Source organism: Syngnathus typhle, linkage group LG7, assembly GCF_033458585.1.
Source record: "Syngnathus typhle isolate RoL2023-S1 ecotype Sweden linkage group LG7, RoL_Styp_1.0, whole genome shotgun sequence".
Taxonomy (NCBI): domain Eukaryota; kingdom Metazoa; phylum Chordata; class Actinopteri; order Syngnathiformes; family Syngnathidae; genus Syngnathus; species Syngnathus typhle.
Window position 1 is genome coordinate 5,147,651 of NC_083744.1, and position 16,397 is coordinate 5,164,047.

The 16,397-nt window shown below is 43.9% G+C and overlaps 3 protein-coding genes across 5 annotated transcripts; 1 reads left to right on the forward strand and 2 right to left on the reverse strand.

Moving 5' to 3' along the window:
• The first annotated feature begins 256 nt into the window (after positions 1 to 256).
• On the forward strand, positions 257 to 4,592 carry LOC133157287 (protein regulator of cytokinesis 1-like). 2 transcript variants are annotated; one of them, XM_061283698.1, is made up of 14 exons: positions 257 to 419; positions 1,104 to 1,236; positions 1,330 to 1,452; positions 1,589 to 1,822; positions 1,898 to 2,068; positions 2,143 to 2,292; positions 2,375 to 2,522; positions 2,678 to 2,814; positions 2,909 to 3,004; positions 3,183 to 3,329; positions 3,411 to 3,521; positions 3,610 to 3,720; positions 3,799 to 3,948; positions 4,165 to 4,592. In XM_061283698.1, the coding sequence occupies exons 1-14, from the start codon at positions 409 to 411 to the stop codon at positions 4,234 to 4,236; spliced, it is 1,794 nt and encodes a 597-aa protein (XP_061139682.1). In that variant the 5' UTR covers positions 257 to 408; the 3' UTR covers positions 4,237 to 4,592. The 2 variants fall into 2 exon arrangements, with proteins under 2 accessions (XP_061139682.1, XP_061139683.1); XM_061283699.1 differs by lacking the exon at positions 257 to 419 and having other exon boundaries at positions 1,104 to 1,235; positions 1,426 to 1,452.
• On the reverse strand, positions 4,409 to 6,429 carry LOC133157290 (ubiquitin-associated protein 1-like). Its single transcript, XM_061283701.1, has 5 exons — positions 6,161 to 6,429; positions 5,480 to 6,028; positions 5,209 to 5,367; positions 5,049 to 5,150; positions 4,409 to 4,956 (listed from the first exon to the last, which is right to left on the reverse strand). Exons 1-5 carry the CDS (start codon positions 6,281 to 6,283, stop codon positions 4,822 to 4,824), a joined length of 1,068 nt encoding a protein of 355 aa, XP_061139685.1. The 5' UTR covers positions 6,284 to 6,429; the 3' UTR covers positions 4,409 to 4,821.
• Positions 6,430 to 7,183: 754 nt separating this feature from the next.
• Positions 7,184 to 14,800, reverse strand: clpxb (caseinolytic mitochondrial matrix peptidase chaperone subunit Xb). Of its 2 annotated transcripts, XM_061283206.1 has the most exons (15): positions 14,388 to 14,800; positions 13,847 to 13,924; positions 13,035 to 13,195; positions 12,845 to 12,959; positions 12,247 to 12,401; positions 12,002 to 12,161; positions 11,639 to 11,680; positions 10,734 to 10,910; positions 10,445 to 10,609; positions 10,183 to 10,271; positions 9,531 to 9,695; positions 9,148 to 9,447; positions 8,983 to 9,075; positions 8,642 to 8,748; positions 7,184 to 8,436 (listed from the first exon to the last, which is right to left on the reverse strand). In XM_061283206.1, exons 2-15 carry the CDS (start codon positions 13,899 to 13,901, stop codon positions 8,346 to 8,348), a joined length of 1,875 nt encoding a protein of 624 aa, XP_061139190.1. In that variant the 5' UTR covers positions 13,902 to 13,924; positions 14,388 to 14,800; the 3' UTR covers positions 7,184 to 8,345. The 2 variants fall into 2 exon arrangements, with proteins under 2 accessions (XP_061139190.1, XP_061139193.1); XM_061283209.1 differs by lacking the exon at positions 11,639 to 11,680.
• Positions 14,801 to 16,397: the final 1,597 nt, after the last annotated feature.

Here is a 16,397-nt window from a genome sequence, read left to right on the forward strand (position 1 = left end):
CACTTGTACTTTTACTACCTCGGGCCAAATTTCTAAGTAAAATAACGACTAGCATTGGATAAACATATTTACAAATACAGTACTGTACATCAAATATGCAGGTGGTTTGTGTAACATAAGAATGGAAACGATTGCGCTGCTCCGGCGACCCCTACCGGGAGCAACCGAAATAAGAACTAAGTCTGACGTGACGTCATAGCGGAAGTTTCTCCAGTGCCGTCAACGCTCTGAGCCAATCAGAGTGCACGCATTCCGTCGTTGCAAATTTCAAACGCAGGGCTGCTGCAACCTGGAGTCGACAAACGAACTGGTGGCAACCGAAGGAAGACGGTTGTCCCCACCCTCACGTAAATTGCACGGCAGAAACTTTTGTTATTTTTTTCTTTTAGAGGAGTCTGCTTTGGCAACATGAGAGTGAGGTTGGTGTCTTATTTGTAATCAGCGAAAGTATTATTTGCAAAGGCGGGGTCGTTGGTAAAACGTAGCGTAACTAGCCAATTGGGCCTTTACGAGCGTTTTTATTCTGTTTTCGCTAACCCTGAACAAAAGTCGTCACTGGGGTCTTGTAAATGCCGCTAGCATTGTCGATTTACTTGATTTACTTACTTACATTTGATTAGGAATTGTTATTGCAGCTAGTCCACTGCGTCGTCAGCATTGCGTCAAAAGCTAAGTGATGTTAGCTTCTTCATATATTCGACGCACGCAAAATCTAATGGCACACCAACCGACAAAAGTGTCACAAAAAATGCATATTTATTTTATCATGATTTAATCTCAGTTTACTCAGAAGTGTACTCAGTCGGTGACAAATCGATTTAGTTGAACACAGGTGGATACGAATGTATATTGTAGATTGTCATCTAGTGGAAGAAATTGTAATTACTCTGCTTGTCAGTGTTTTTGAAATAGAAAAGCAAAGATAAATAATTTATAGAGGATAAATTCAGAGAATTATCAAAGACAAAATCCCAACATATAGCAGGGTGTATGGGGAAAAACATCAAACAAATCAGGGTATGTTAACAAGGTAAAATAAATATATGGTGAACAAAAGCTGCATACATGGAAAGTACTTGCTGGTTTTCCTTTTTTTCTTGCAGTGAAGTCCATGCTGCAGAGTCTGTTGCCTACCTCAACAGAGCTCTGGTCAAGTTGCGGGATATATGGGAAGAAATGGGAGTGTTAGAGGATCAACGGCTTCAAAGAACTAAAATGGTTCACATGCACATCAAAGTAGGATCACTGCAATAAGCGCTTAACAGTTTCTGTCAGTAGTCGCTCACTGACAGTCTGTCTGGTGTGTCTGGATTCTTGCGTGTGCTGCAGGGTATGCTGGATTTGATGATAGTTGAAGAAGAAGAGCTCAAAACCCGAGTCATTAAAAACATTGAAACTTACCGCCAAGAACTTGAACTTCTTTGCAGTGAACTTCAGATGCCCCCGTTTGAGGTACATTTGAAACATAAAACGGACATTATTTTGAGTGACTCCACTACTGAACTGTTTCTAATATCAGCCTATAAAATGGGTTGATGGATTCATAAGCCGGACTGGCCTCGTGCTAATGTTCTGTTTGTGTGCCAAGGAGGAGGCCAACTGCACAATGTTGCAGATGGAGAAGAACTGCCGTACTGGTGTGGAGCAGATGAAGGAGCACAAGAAGCAGAGAATGGACGATCTCAAGAGTCTTACTCTCAAAGATTGCGAACTGTGCGACATCATGTGCACCGCCCCCTTCAGCATCGACAAGGAATCGGTCCCGTCCATCAAGCAACTCGACGACTACCGGGCACACGTTGATAACCTCACAAAGGAAAAGGTGTCGCTCATTTTCCTTTTTTATGATTAATGAATGATTTGCTCACTTATCTTAAAATTGTGTCTTTGTTTTCAGGAGCGTCGTCAAAACGAATTTTTGAGCTTAAAGGAGGAGATAATCGCATGCATGGATGAGTTGGAGCGCGAGGCCGAGACCGCTTTTGAAAAGGACGTGCTTTATGAGGATGAGGAGGTGTTCTGCCTCTCCACCGACAACATCAAAGCTCTTAAACTTCTCCTCAGCCAGGTGACTTAACTGTGTCTCGTTTGACCGTCTCGTGATGTATGGTGTCATAACACGGTGATTGTAACCCGTACCAGTTGCAAGAGCGCAAGATGGAGAATGATGTGCTGTGTGCGACGCTCCGCACTAAAGCCCAGGAACTGTGGGACAGGCTGAAGATCCCCCTGGAGGAGAGGGAGATCTTGTCCGAGCACATGATCAAGTCCAAGAAGAGCAACATTGAGGCTGTAAGAATTGATCATCAGTATTTATTAACAAAAAAGTTCCCCGCTGCAACAGTATATGAATGCTTGTATTCAACGGCTGCAGCTCCAGGCTGAGGTCCAGCGTCTTGAGCTGCTGAAACTCCAGAGTATGAAAAGCGTCATCGAGGCCATCAGAGCTGAGATCTCGCTTTACTGGGACACGTGCTTCTACAGCCAGGAACAGCGCCAAGCTTTTCTTCATTTTTACGACGGTGATTAGAGTTAGACTGTCTCCTGCAATTATGTAGACACATACACACAACATAGATAGATATGATACATAGACATATTTAGCACAATTAGCTGAGTTCCATTGTGTGCCAAATGAAGTTTCCAGTGATGGCAACAGTCGTGTTTGTCTCCGCAGACGATTTCACAGAGGAGCTTCTCAATCTGCACGAGGCAGAAATCAAAACGTTGAAGTGCTACTTTGACGACCATAAAGAACTGTTTGAAGGCGTCACAAAATGGCAGGAGAACTGGGCCGTGTATTTGGAACTTGATGTGAGTATGTTGCATTGTTGGAAACATCAACATCTTTTGGGTGATATTTATGTGCTGGACATGACGTATGGTTTTGGGGTTTTTTTTGTCTCAGAGGAAAGCGAATGATGCGTCACGGTTCAACAACAGAGGTGGAAATCTTCTGAAGGAGGAGAAGCAGCGGACTGACCTTCAGAAAAGTTTGCCCAAGGTACTGTGTAAACCTGGCCCAAATTCCCCCACTGTACGAATACGTGTGGGTCAAGGTAGCAGTGCTGATTCCACCTGCAAAGGTTTAAGTATAGACTCAAATATAGTTGAGTGTGAGAGTAAAAATACATTTTCCATATGAAGGATGGCATCAAGTATTTCTGACTTTCTCTTGCTAGCTTGAAAAGACTCTGAAGGCCCAAATCGATTCTTGGGAGCTTGAGCAAGGCAAAGAGTTCTTTGTCAATGGGCAGAAGTTTCTGGATTATGTGCAACAGCAGTGGGAGCAGCACCACATTGAGAAGGAGAAAGAGAAATTGGAGCGGGTATGTGAAAGATACAACAAAACACTTTTTTTTCCATCATTGGCCTTGTTTGATTGTATAGTCCTTTATTTTTTTAATTAGCAACTGAAGAAGACCAAACAGACCCAGGAAGACATGTTGTATGGCACTACAGTGAGGACCCCATCCAAAAGGCGCGTCGTTGGAAGCGCCACACCAATCAAACACAGAAAGGTCACCTTGGTTAAAATGATTGCAACAGACAGAGTAAGAATAATACCACGTTGGATTTCACATTGTGTTGCTTGGCTGCTTTCTGCAGGTGGGAATGTCAACCATCCACACACCAAACAGTTTCCTCACTTCGGGCTTCGGGGGAACCATGTGCCAGCAGCCGTCCGTGCTGAGGCCGCCTCTGTCTGCCAGCGGAAAGGTACGCTTGGGCGCCGTCACCGGACACAACTTACATACTCTGTTTCTACGCATTAAGTCATTTTAACCCAACTTGTAGGGTCTCGGCCTACGAAACCCCGGGCATGCAAAGAGCACCCAAGCCAACAAGGAAAACATTAACCGAAACACTCCGTGTGGAGCACTCAAGTCTCAGGATATTCCAGATCGCACCTTTAACGCATTCGCCGGCTCCTATTCGGAATTTGCGGTAAATGCCGTTTAACAACTTTAGCATGTAACAATGGTAGCAATGCTGGGAAAAAAGACACCATTTCCTTCAAGCTTTGATTCAAAGTCATAACTAAGCACACTGCTTAACTCATTCCCACCAACTTATTCTGATGTCATGATGTTGTAGCACAAAAAGATTCCTTGCCCAAAATAGTCCTCTCTATAGCCAATGAATTTTTCTCTTTTGTCACAGAGGGACCTATCCAAGGCTTCTAAATCCAATGTGAAGTCTGGACTGCTCAATTCCACCGTCACTCAACAGTGACCAAAGTACTCCGACTCTGCTTTTTGTGTGGAAAGCTTTTATAACCCCCCCGATATGTCAATGCTTTAAATATGTTGACCAAACATCGTTTTAATTATCTATCTTTACTCAGGCTTATTTTATTGTCACCTCTGAGGTGCACTTTGTTTTTCCGGCTCGTAACAAATGTCCGTCAGCGCTCGTAACAAATGTGCTTTTTTTCTGTCACTTCTCCATTTTTTTTATTGTTTATTTTTTGTGCTTCAGCCACTACATCAATAGTTTTACCTAGCTGGAATGACAGCTACTCAGTACGTTCTTGAGAAACACAATGCTTTTCGAATCCATCTCTAAATAAAAGTTTGAATAAAACTGTAGCGAGGTCCTGATTTTTTTTTTTCCAATTTATGTATTTAATTTTTCATTATGCCACAACTGCTCACATTCACAGGTGCCAAACTCGTTTTTTTTGGGGGGGGGTTCAAACTTTTTTTTTGTTTAATCATCTCATAGTTGTGATGGAAACATAACTAAATTTATAATCGCCGCCAATTTATACACTAATACTGAATCAAAGCTTTTAGTTTGATACCCGAGCTCCACGATTTAAGTCATGCGGGTCATTAGTTCTTCAAGAGCCCTTTCCCGATGATTTTCATGAACAAGCAGCACTTCTTTGATGGCACTTTGCTGGAAGCCCATCTCATTGAACTGAGTCAGGAGGTGCAGAAACTCTGCAGCCTGAAATCATAATTGCAAAAAAGCTGTGACTGTTGGCTCATTTGGCTTGTGTGTTCACTGAGGAAAAAAAAAAAGGAACAAGAGGGAGGCACCTTGGTCTCACAGTTCTGGAACATCTCCAAGGCCTCCTCCACTTGAGCTTCATCGTAGCCCAACTCGCACAGATGATTGCAGGCTGCCAGGTATTTTAAGAGCTGCCAAAATAAGTCAGCAGATATGATAATAGTCTACCTGTAATGAGTCAAATTGTACCTTGTCTGGTGTGTTGTATCCAGTCTTCTGCAGAGCCAAGATGGCCGTCTGTAACGGGTACCCTCTGTCCGTGACAGCCTCCAGCAGCTCCCTCTCTTCTTGGCTGAGCGCGGACAGCAGCTCCGTGGCTGAGTCAAGGAAGCCTCCAGTCCTGAAGGCCTGATGAGTTCAAAGTCTGGACCTTTTATACTTTCAATCACGACCTCTGTGGAGTACTTTTGCTATTTCCACAGGTAAGCAAGACTTTCGAAGAAGGGTTAAAGAGACCCACCTTTTGCCGGCGGTTTTTGATGACAGGGCCTGCGGAGGAGGGTCGTTGCTGCTGCAGCCTTCCGGAAGGGTGATTATTTTGGGCGTGCAATCTGCCCACAGCACTGTGTGCTCGCTGCCTCTTCTTGGTGCCGCTGCACTCGGGAGACTCCAAGGCACCTCTGTGGCTCAACCGGGTCCTGCGGCACTGAGCGGGAAGACCGAAGTGCGTGTCTTTGACCCTGGAAAGGGCGGTGCTACGAGGCCGCTCTCGACTCTTGGTGGGCTCCTGAGGACTGTCTTCGGGGGACGAGCCTTCGTTGTCCTCGCAGTAGCCGTCTTCTTCGTCCGAGTCGTATGGGTGCGCGCGGTGGTGTAGCCAGTAGGAGTCTGCAGAGTTCACACTGTGACTACGGCGGCGAGGTTTAGAGGCCCAAGGATCGTCGAGCCTGTGAGGGGCCCTGTAGCACTCGTGAGGGCTGCTGAACATCAGCCAGTAGGGAGGACACGATGGAGCCTGGTAGGCAGGCTGCTGGCCTGTTAATATGAGCTTCTCCAAATTGAAGCCATACTGCACAAGGAACATTTTACACAACTTCACTACAAAGCAAAAATGTACACAATGAAAGAATGAATGAATGTGGTCTTTCCTTTAAAGATGCCCTAAAGGACGATTCAAAATGGCTTAGAAGCGAGATGTGACCTGAGTTTCTTGCATGATCCGAAGACAGTCCGGCACAGAGATGTCAGGGGGCGTCATGAAGTACACATCCTGTCCCAGTGACCCCAGTGGGCTTCCAAATGGGATATCTTCCAGAGTGTTCATCTGCAAAAAGAAGGAACTGCATTGCTGGAAAAACACAGGACAATCAAGGCTAGGGTTTTAAAGTAGGGTTTCATACTAAGGTTAGGGTTTTGAAGTAGGGTTGTAAACTAGGATTAGGGCTTCAAATTTTTGTTTGCTTTCTCAACACTTACCTTACCTCTCAAGTGAGATGATGACGAATGAACTGTGTGTGTGTGTTTGGAATGAATGGTGAACACAGGCGTGGTCACATGGTTTAAAGCTCACTAAGCTGCATTATCTCAGAGCTTGTTTACCAATAAGATTGTAACCTTGACCAGAAGGGCGAATAAAAAAAAGAGTATTTTTAATTCTAATAATTCCAAATGTTGATATTAAAATAAAATGTTTCTGATAATGTCTACTTGTACACAGTAAAATATGTCAATTTTTATACTTTTAACAATTTTGTTCTCATCTGCATCTCTATTATACCTATTAACATCCATTTTTAAATGGAACTTTTAATATAGACACGAGGGGGGATTAAGGTTAGGCTTCAGGAAGAAACGACAAGGGCATCATTTTCCACAGATTAGCAGATTATATAAAGGTACCAACACACAAATGGAAGCACACTTGCAAAAGCAGTGACGTACATTTACATTGTAAATAGCGACGACATTAAGAAGATTAAATCCTCACTAATTGAGCGATGGTGATGTGCATTCCAGTTCTTTTAAGTGAACTGAATCTTTAGAATCAGTTCACTCAAAAGATTCGTTCTAACAAACCCTCGTTAAGTGCTGGAGGTCGACACCCCTATTAGGTACACCGCCATTTTCAAGTGTACCTAATAACAGGCCACTTTATTCGGGAAATATCATGGTCAAAGGTCACAGGTGAAATCAGCGACCCACCACATATCAAACACACTGCTGGTTCAAATCTATCCAGATATAAATTTTATTTCATTTTTCAACAATTACATTGTTTGTGGGCTTCACAATGGTGTTCTGTAACAGACAACATTTTAGAAAGGAAAGGAAGCTTAAAAGCAGGGAGATCAGGTCTAGTTTAATGATGTCATAGCACATTTTAGGAATACAAGCAGCATGGTTCAGTCTTAACGAAAGACCGCTCGATAGCAACAGAATATGACGACACTAAAAAGGTGCGTGAAAAGACATAAAAGTAACTATAAAGTCTTTACGGTTGTCCTCTACATTTTGTTTCAGGAGATAATTTGGCGTGATGGCGAATCTTAAGAATGTAAAGAGAAATAAACACATAAAACTTTTAAATGTCAGACTTAAACCCTTTTTTGCTAAACAGCCTAACAAAAGCAAGAGAAACACATGCATGTATATACAGTCTATTTCCTAAAAAGTGGACTGAACACCAAACATGAAGAACCAGTAACCATTGTGGCTGCTTAAAAGCTCCCCATCGCTTCTCACAGGTTGTTTGTTGAGCCGCTCGTGTTACTTGATTTCTTTTTTTTTTTGTACGGTCAGCAAAATCATTTTCCACATTACTGCATTAAAGCAGTGCAGTACATTGACGACTCAATTGTACTAACAGTGCGGATGCCATTATGATAATGGTGCTAAAGAGACTATCATCAAAATATTGACATGGAATATCATGCCCTGTAATATAAGGCATAACTTGACATGCCCCCGCCCCCTCCATGCATCAGTTTTTGGGTGCCATCTATTTTGTTTCCCTTTTCCAGGGGCTGCTGGTCACAAGAAGGAAACAATATGACCTTACTACAAACGTTCTCACGAATAAAAAATGTATTATCTTTATATAGATAAAATCTTAACAATCACCAGAGATTGAAATAATTGTATAAAGGTCCAACCTGCGAGTATGCTGCACGACACACGCTCGCTGGCACACGCGCACACACACTCACGCACACACACGCACAGACAGACAGGACCCAAGGTTGTTACACTACTTGTTCAAGATAACATCCTCGGTCACAACCGCCTTCATTATCCCTAATAAAATGTCCCTATTTTGTTTGTGGGGCCTCCGGGAAAACCCGGAGTTGCTATCACAAACTGTCTTTATGTGAAATGGATGACGTGGTTCAGTTGTTCGCAGCGTCCGCCTGTCGAGGCCAGTTCTCCTCCTCGATGCCTGAATCATAGTCCTCTTCTGCCTGCTCCTTGGCCGGAGTTCTGAAACACACGCGAGAAGCTCGTTTAGGTTTACGACAAAAAGCAGAAACACAACGTCAGCCTGTGAATTAAAGTGCAAATATTTTGGGTTCAACAAGTCTAAAAATCGGTTTCTGATTATTGTGCTTGTGAAACGTTTGTCAGAGTAGCTAAAGATATATAATATTTACGGTGAACACATCTGCTCATTGAAAGCGACGCTGACCTGATGTATCGGGGCTGGGTCTTCCCATGGACGACGTCTTTGTTCAACTCGACAGCCATGATGTCAGAATGCGGCACCTCAAACATTGGCTCCAGGAGAAGCTTTTCCTGTGGTGGATAATAAACAGCTTTTTTTAACTCAGGTTTAGACAATTACAGTAATGCATAGTGTATTTAATTAAAGAATGGCAGGTGCAGGTATTATTTTGTCTACTTGAAGGCGGTATTCTACAATAGTTAGTTCTGCTTTGACATGAAGATTCATGGATTCACCCCAAACAATAAATGTGGAGAAAATAAAAGGAACCCAAAATGACAAACAAACAAGTCAGACATACACACCATAATTGATCTAAGCCCACGAGCTCCAGTTTTTCTCTCCAGAGCCATGCGAGCGATGGCCTTCAAGGCATCTTGGGTCACATTGAGTTCGCACTGAAACCAAAAACAGTTCTTTTACGCTGGAAACATCTGCGATAATTATTCACAAAGCTGCTGCTCTCTTACTTTATCCATGCTGAAGAGCGCTTGGTACTGCGGCACCACAGCGTTGCGAGGCTCCGTCAGGATACGGACGAGTGTTTCTTCATCCAGGCTGTGGAGCGGAACCACCACAGGAAGACGGCCCACGAACTCTGGGATCATTCCAAATTCAATCAGGTCTCTGGCCTCCACGTGCTTCAGCAGCCTGTCCTTCTCCTCGATCTCGGCCACCGTGTCCGTCTCGCCGCTGGTGTTGGCTAGGTCGGCCGCGGCTGCCGCACGACGACCTTTGCCCAGATTGGAAGGAGTTCCGAAGCCTAAATACTGTAAGGAATGACAACTGTTAAAGTAAAAGCGTACGAAAAACAAACGCACCACATCTCTGTGGACACCCATGTAGAAGTTACCTTCTCGTTCTTTCTTCTGCTTATGATTCTGTCAAGTCCGTTGAAGGCACCGGAGGCAACAAACAGGATGTTTGTTGTGTCCACCTGCACGGTCTCTCCTCTCAGCTTCCTGGAGTTTTTCTCAGGAACGTTCACAATCGTACCCTCTAAGAGTTTAAGCAACCCCTGCCAGGAAGACAAAAATACAAAGTCAGTCTTCATTTTAATTTGGTCGGCATGATTTTTTTTTTTTTAAACATGTGTTTAACATTCTTTATATCAAAATCAAAGTCTGCTTTATTGGCAATTTCTTCACATGCCAAGACACACAAAGAAATTGAAATAACATTCCCACTATCCCACGGTGACAAGACATAGTACACAATATACATACAAGTAAACAACACACAAAAAAATAAAAACAAGAAGGCACAAACAATGAATAAATAAAAGTGATGAATAAATAATAAATAAACAAATAACAGGAGCAAAAATGGAGCAAGTGTGCATACAGCAGACAGTCAGAATATAGCGCAAAAGTATAGGACGCTACGCAGAAGGGGGGAGAGAGTTCAGGATCCTAACAGCCTGGAGAATGAAGGTTTATATAGTGTCTGGATAAGTTATATTTTACATTCAAGTACATTTGTTATTTTGGAATACAAATTCTGACCTGTTGGACTCCCTCTCCTCCCACATCCCTCAGTTGATGGATGCCCGGCACGCTGCCAATCTTGTCCACCTCATCCAGAAACACGATACCTGCATATAAAGACATCCAAGTTGGTCAATATATCAAAGTCAAAGCTCCAAATCGTGTATCTTTTCCTGTAATAACTCAATTTCCTTTTTTTTTTTTTTTTTATCAATTATTTAATGACACCTTCCATATTACTTGGTGCTCATCAGGTTGTTGTTAGCGAGTGGCCAACCACCTTGCTGCGCTTTCTCCACAGAGTAGTTGGCATCTTGCAGCAGTTTGGCAATAACCGACTCAATGTCTTCTCCCACGTATCCGGCTTGAGTGAGAGTGGTGCAGTCGCATATCGCAAAGGGAACATCCAGGCAGCGAGCCAGCGTCTGCGCCAACAACGTTTTCCCTGTGAAAATATACAGCAGCACATTCACTGGAAGCCATTTTGCGTTTCCATTAATCCGGCTTGTCTGCTTTGCGGTCAACAATCTGTGAGAGGCGAGCGGCGGAACATTGCGAGAATACGCTACCTGAGCCAGTTGGACCGAGAAGTATGATGTTGCTCTTCTCCAGTTTAATGTCGGCGTGTGTGGAGTCCAAGACCTCGCCGCCTCGTTTCTCTTGGGGCGCCTGCTGGCTGCTCTGCTGCTGCATGGAAGCTCCCAAAGCGTTGCCGTGGGGGCTGATCCCTGCAATCTGCAGAAGCTCTGCAACCACAAAACAAAATGTGGTGGTTACATCTAAAGACAGTTTTATTTTGTTTCTGAGAAGACATTTCACAAATGACAAAAACAAATGCAAAGTTTTCCAAAATTGTAAAATGGGTATTTCTTCATTCACTCAATGCAGGCAGTGATATGAAGTGGTCTAGAAATACACATGCCAGAGTCTGTGCCAGCGTGGATGTGTAATGTGAGCAGAGCAGGATTGTAAATAGCAAAGTACAGATGTGAATGTAGGTCATCTGGATACTTTATCTGATTGTGTGCCGATTAACTGGCACAGTTGTGATATCTTGTTGGGGGACAGGTCAGGCCACAAAGTATAATTTAACACTGTGAGAAGTAGACTGGTAGTATACGCTCACTTTTAAGTACAACTAGAACTGAAGGTTTGGTCGTGTCGTGACAATAACTCTAATAAACTCCATTCTTCATTTTATTTACGTTACACTGTGCATTTTGCTGTGCCATTTCAAAGTTTGACTCACGATTGTATTTTCTTGCTGCCCTAAGATGTAAACGTCTCCTAAAATAATGATTTATTTTCTTCAAAATCATTTACTGATTGAAATCGTTCAATCAATAGATGCTGTCAAAAAACAAAATCAGGGCTGTAAAATGTTGGCATTTGTACAATACATGGCAGTTAAAAAAAGCAAAGCAATAAAAGCTATGTGATGGACAGAAATAGTGACGGCAGGCCGATCACTTACTTGTGAATCTGTATTCATCTTCGCGTCTTCTCATCTCTAGCTCTACAGAGGGAGGATCAAAGTGCTCACATCAATATTATCATTAGCACTACACGCCTCGGCAACGCGGCGCCAACAATGCAGTTTGGACTGTGTGATATCATTATTGAACAAATGCCAAATTATACAGCCAACGAGTGATGCAAAATGATGCAACCGTCTTAATCGTTTCCGGTTTTAACAAGTAGGCAACACTCGACTGCACTCGACACCCGTGATGCAAACGCCTTCACTTTCAATCTGCCTCATATTCCAGGTACAATTTGGTTCCTTAAAAACAAAGCTACCAAAGGAAAGATAATTTTGCAAAAATGCAGTACTGACCCCGAGGTGTCAGGGAGGGTTGCTTTTCCACCTCCACTTGCTGGCGACTGCCGGCAGGGATGTTGTTGTAGATGCGCTTGTAGTGATTGTACACAGCCACGGCCAGCACCTTCTTAGCATAGGACTGGCCCACCACATATTTGTCGAGGTAAGCATATATCTGGAGAAGGTGCAATCAGCTTGAATGTAACATGCACTTGATATCGGGAATGGCACTAATTTCATTCATTTGCTTTGTTTATTACCTTCTTGGGGGGAGGAGGTGGTTTCTGTGCAAAAGCCAGTTTGACAGCCTCTGCAGCAGACTCGGGCTCTTTGTTTAGTCCCTTCTTGGAGTCCGTCTCGGACAAGACCACAAAAAAGTGGTGGCATTTCTCACATTTGACAAATCGTGTTGATGCTTGAAAGAGACATCAAGACAGAGAATGATATACTGCTGGAACATTTTGAAAGTTTAAAACAACAACAACAACAACAACAAATATTCCAATCGTGAATCAAACAGAAAATAGCAGTTACAAAATTATGGGCTCTTAAAAAGCACGCTTGAAGTCATCAGCTATGTGGTTTGTTTACTCTGTGCTGGTATGCTTTGCGGTCCAACCTAGAAAATTCACGTGGTATATTTATCCTACTTGCAAGAAGTCTGGAATGCAGCAACAGGCCATTGTCACATATCAGCGTCTGAGTCTTGCATAAACGTTACAACACGGCTGTGCAGAAGTGGTGCAAGCCCACAATCCAATTTAGTGTATTCAAAAGAAACGTCATGGCTATGGACTCATCTTTTGCTAAATGCTCACTCCAGACTAGCCAGTTTATGCTACTTTCATGTTTACTCACAAACAAAGGTTTCCACATGCGTGCAGGGGTCTCCACATTTGGGGCAACGGAGCTGACTTCCTCCCTTACCAGATCCTCCAGAACCCGAGGCCCTCTTCGCCTCACTGATGCTTTTCTGTGTAAACGTGATGTCATGTTGCCGTGCGTTACCACCATTTCCAGGAAACGAGAATAGGTTCCAAAAGATTACCTTGCCACCATCGTTCCCTGTGTCCTTTGTGCTGCCATCTTTGGAGGCAAAGCAAACGGCAGTCTCGGAAAACGATCTCACTCGCACACGCGGCTGTAGATGGGCGTCTCTGGAACCATGACGACTCAGAGAATAAAACTGCAAGCGGGAGCAGGACAAGCCTAGAGTGGAGAGAGCAACGGACCCTTTGACTCAAAATGACTAAAACTAAACTTCTCCCAACAACTGTAAGAGCTATTAAAAAAAAAAAATACAAGAATTTGTGATTTTTGTTTGTGGTTGTCACTGTTCAAAGTAACATGTCGGACAATATCTGAAAATGCACATTTATATGTTGGTCCATTTGACATTCATGCTGATTTAAAAAAAAAGAAATGAAAAAAAAAAAAAAGACGCCATTAGGTAAGTACTTCAATGGTTACAATATTTACTACACAAGTTAATATTTGGAGCTTTCTTTTTTTTACTTGACGTGAGTCTTATTATTCTAAAGCAACAATATTATTTTCTTTTGGCAACTCCAGTAACCTCTTGCCTTCGCTCAAAAGTAACACTAATGACTGTGCCTCAACGATTATGTAGCCATCGCGTTGTGGGTAACACGTCGTCAAAGTCACAATGATTCGGAATAACTTAAAATTACCTTGTGACATTTCATTACAATCGGTTCGCGTGTCAAACGCGTTACTTAAAAAAATCGATTGATGACATACATGCTGATGACAAACTGTCATCTGATTGTTAGCTTGAGACCTACTTTCAGGCTACAATTTAGCAAAACAACAATGTCATGCAGCGCGAGTATTCCTTACCTCTATGAGCTGTATTTATCAACAACCTTGCAGCCGAAGTACACGGACAAGACATTACTCCTCTTTTGTGTCAAAATCCTAAAAGCACATTTTAGAGCACAAAGTGGTTATATAAGCAGTTTGCTGTCATCGGAGACGATGGCGTGCAAAGCTAAAGCATTTCATAACTACAGCGTCACGGTTAGCATTAGCACACCAGGTCATCGGCTAATCAAGACTGCAATTTAAGCCGTTTGTCAGTTCAACAATACAACGACTGACTGGAATATTGGTTTTAAATATATTCGTACACACACACATCTAGAATAAAGAGGTAAAAAATTGAAATATAGGTTATGTGAGCATGATAACTAGCATATGCTAGGCCTGGGACAGCGTCACAATCCCCCTCATCAAATGACTATCAAGGAAACGAAATATGGTAGAGTTACAACTTTGACAAATAATATTTCTCTTGCTGTGCAATTCGGCAAAGACAAAGTGTAACAAACAGAGCAGCAGCATTTAAAAAAAACACACAAATATTTCTGGTTCTACTCACGAGGAATGACGAAACCAGCTGCAGTCTTGACAGCTCCCTTGCTTGGAGAGAAAGTGTTTCAATTCTCACTAGTTCAATGTGACAGGTCCGCCTGTTGACATACTAATACTGCACTGCCGTTTGTGTGAAGTAAAAACGTCGGCTTTTTGGAGCCACTACTTCCCAGGTGTGATGATGTAAGAGAGGTTAGGAAGTAGGTCGGTTAACCCCGACTACGACTGGCTAGCGTGATAGCTAACAAGCTCTCTCGCTGTCTTGCTTGCGCGTAGGAATGATTTCGCTGAGTAATATATGGAGGATCACGTATCCAGTCTGTTTGAGATCTACAGTAGTTGCTCAACAGCAGAGGAGGAGGTACTTTCTTCTTCGAGAGAAGCCAAATTTGACATGTTTATTTTATGGGGTGGGTTTGTTGCTTTAACGCTAGAGGGAGACAACGTCTAAGGTGACGACACTGCTTCGGTGCAACAACAAGCTCTGTCATTGGCCTGAACATCTGCCAATCATATACACCGTTCTGGCGCCCTTACGTCAGAGGGATTGTCTATGGCAGGGGTGTCCAAGCTGGCCCGCGGTCCAGTTTTTATTGGCCCGCAGCAAATTCTGAAAACATAACTGAATACAAGAAGCTTGAGCTCACTTCTCAGTTTCAACACTAGATGGAGCCCGCCACACAAATGAAATCAAGCGAAGAAAAACTTTCACCGCGAGTCCCCAGAAATCGTTTGGAAGCACTTTGGATTCCAAAGAAAAGATGGCTCAACGGGCAAGACACGTGCAGTTTGTAAATCCTGCCATGCGGTGATCAAATATTCAGGGAGCACAAATCTCGCCGCACATTTAAAGAAAAAACACGACATCAAATTTCAGTGTTAAAATAAGCACTTTGTATACTACAATACTCTTGTAATTTCCTAAATAAAGAGTTTGCAGTACCTTGTTGATTTTGCGTATGAATTGTTATAAATCAGGATATTGTTCTATATTTTTTATTTAAAAAAAAAAAAAATCGATCGTAGAGCACTATATCGCGATGTATCGTGAATGAATCACAGCAGGCCGTGAGTCGTCACCTTATCGTGTTGGAGGGGTTTGCGTGCCCCTATGATCCTAGGAGCCATGTTGTCTGAGGCTTCATGCCCCTGGTAGGATCACCCATGGCAAACGGGTCCTAGGTGAGGGGCCAGACAAAGCACGGCTCACATTAGCCCCTTATGATGAAAACAATTATTGGATCTCGTTTTCCCTCGCCCGGACGCGGGTCACCGGGGCCCCCCTCTGGAGCCAGGCCTGGAGGCGGGGCTCGAAGGCGAGCGTCTGGTGGCCGGGCCTTCGCCCATGGGGCCCAGCCGGGCTCAGCCCGAAAAGGAAACGTGGGTCCCCCTTCCCATGGGCTCACCACCTGTGGGAGGGGCCAAAGGGGTTGGGTGCATTGCAAGCTGGGCGGCGGCCAAAGGCAGGGACCTTGGCGGTCTGATCCCTGGCTGCGGAAGCTGGGTCTTGGGACATGGAATGTCACCTCTCTGGCTGGAAAGGAGCCCGAGCTGGTGTGCGAGGCAGAAAAGTTCTGACTAGATATAGTCGGACTTGCCTCCACGCACAGTTTGGGTTCCGGTACAAGCCCTCTCGAGAGGGGCTGGACTCTCTTCCACTCTGGAGTTGCCCACGGTGAGAGGCGTCGAGCAGGTGTGGGTATACTTATTGCCCCCCGGCTGGGCGCCTGCACATTGGGGTTCACCCCGGTGAACGAGAGGGTAGCCTCCCTCCGCCTTCGGGTGGTGGGACGGGTCCTGACTGTTGTTTGTGTCTATGCACCAAACGGCAGCTCAGAGTACCCACCCTTTTTGGAGTCCCTGGAGGAGGTGCTGGAGAGCGCTCCTTCTGGGGACTCCATCGTTCTACTGGGTAACTTCAATGCTCACGTGGGCAATGACAGTGAGACCTGGAAGGGCGTGATTGGGAGGAACGGCCCCCCCGACCTAAACCCGAGCAGTGTTCTATTATTGGACT

What these genes read in the sequence shown, in the direction of transcription:
- LOC133157287 (XM_061283698.1), top strand. An exon ending in TTTTCTTCATTTTTACGACG is followed by an intron (nt 2,523 to 2,677) that starts GTGATTAGAGTT and finishes TTGTCTCCGCAG; the next exon opens with ACGATTTCACAGAGGAGCTT. An exon ending in AGAAAGAGAAATTGGAGCGG is followed by an intron (nt 3,330 to 3,410) that starts GTATGTGAAAGA and finishes TTTTTTAATTAG; the next exon opens with CAACTGAAGAAGACCAAACA.
- LOC133157290 (XM_061283701.1), bottom strand. Translation starts at nt 6,283, where the DNA reads ATGAACACTCTGGAAGATATCCCATTTGGAAGCCCACTGGGGTCACTG. An exon ending in TCAAAAACCGCCGGCAAAAG is followed by an intron (nt 5,368 to 5,479) that starts GTGGGTCTCTTT and finishes TGAACTCATCAG; the next exon opens with GCCTTCAGGACTGGAGGCTT. An exon ending in TCCAGAACTGTGAGACCAAG is followed by an intron (nt 4,957 to 5,048) that starts GTGCCTCCCTCT and finishes TTATGATTTCAG; the next exon opens with GCTGCAGAGTTTCTGCACCT.
- clpxb (XM_061283206.1), bottom strand. Translation starts at nt 13,901, where the DNA reads ATGTCTTGTCCGTGTACTTCGGCTGCAAGGTTGTTGATAAATACAGCT. An exon ending in ACCCTCCCTGACACCTCGGG is followed by an intron (nt 11,681 to 12,001) that starts GTCAGTACTGCA and finishes CTCCCTCTGTAG; the next exon opens with AGCTAGAGATGAGAAGACGC. An exon ending in TCTCGGTCCAACTGGCTCAG is followed by an intron (nt 10,610 to 10,733) that starts GTAGCGTATTCT and finishes ATATTTTCACAG; the next exon opens with GGAAAACGTTGTTGGCGCAG.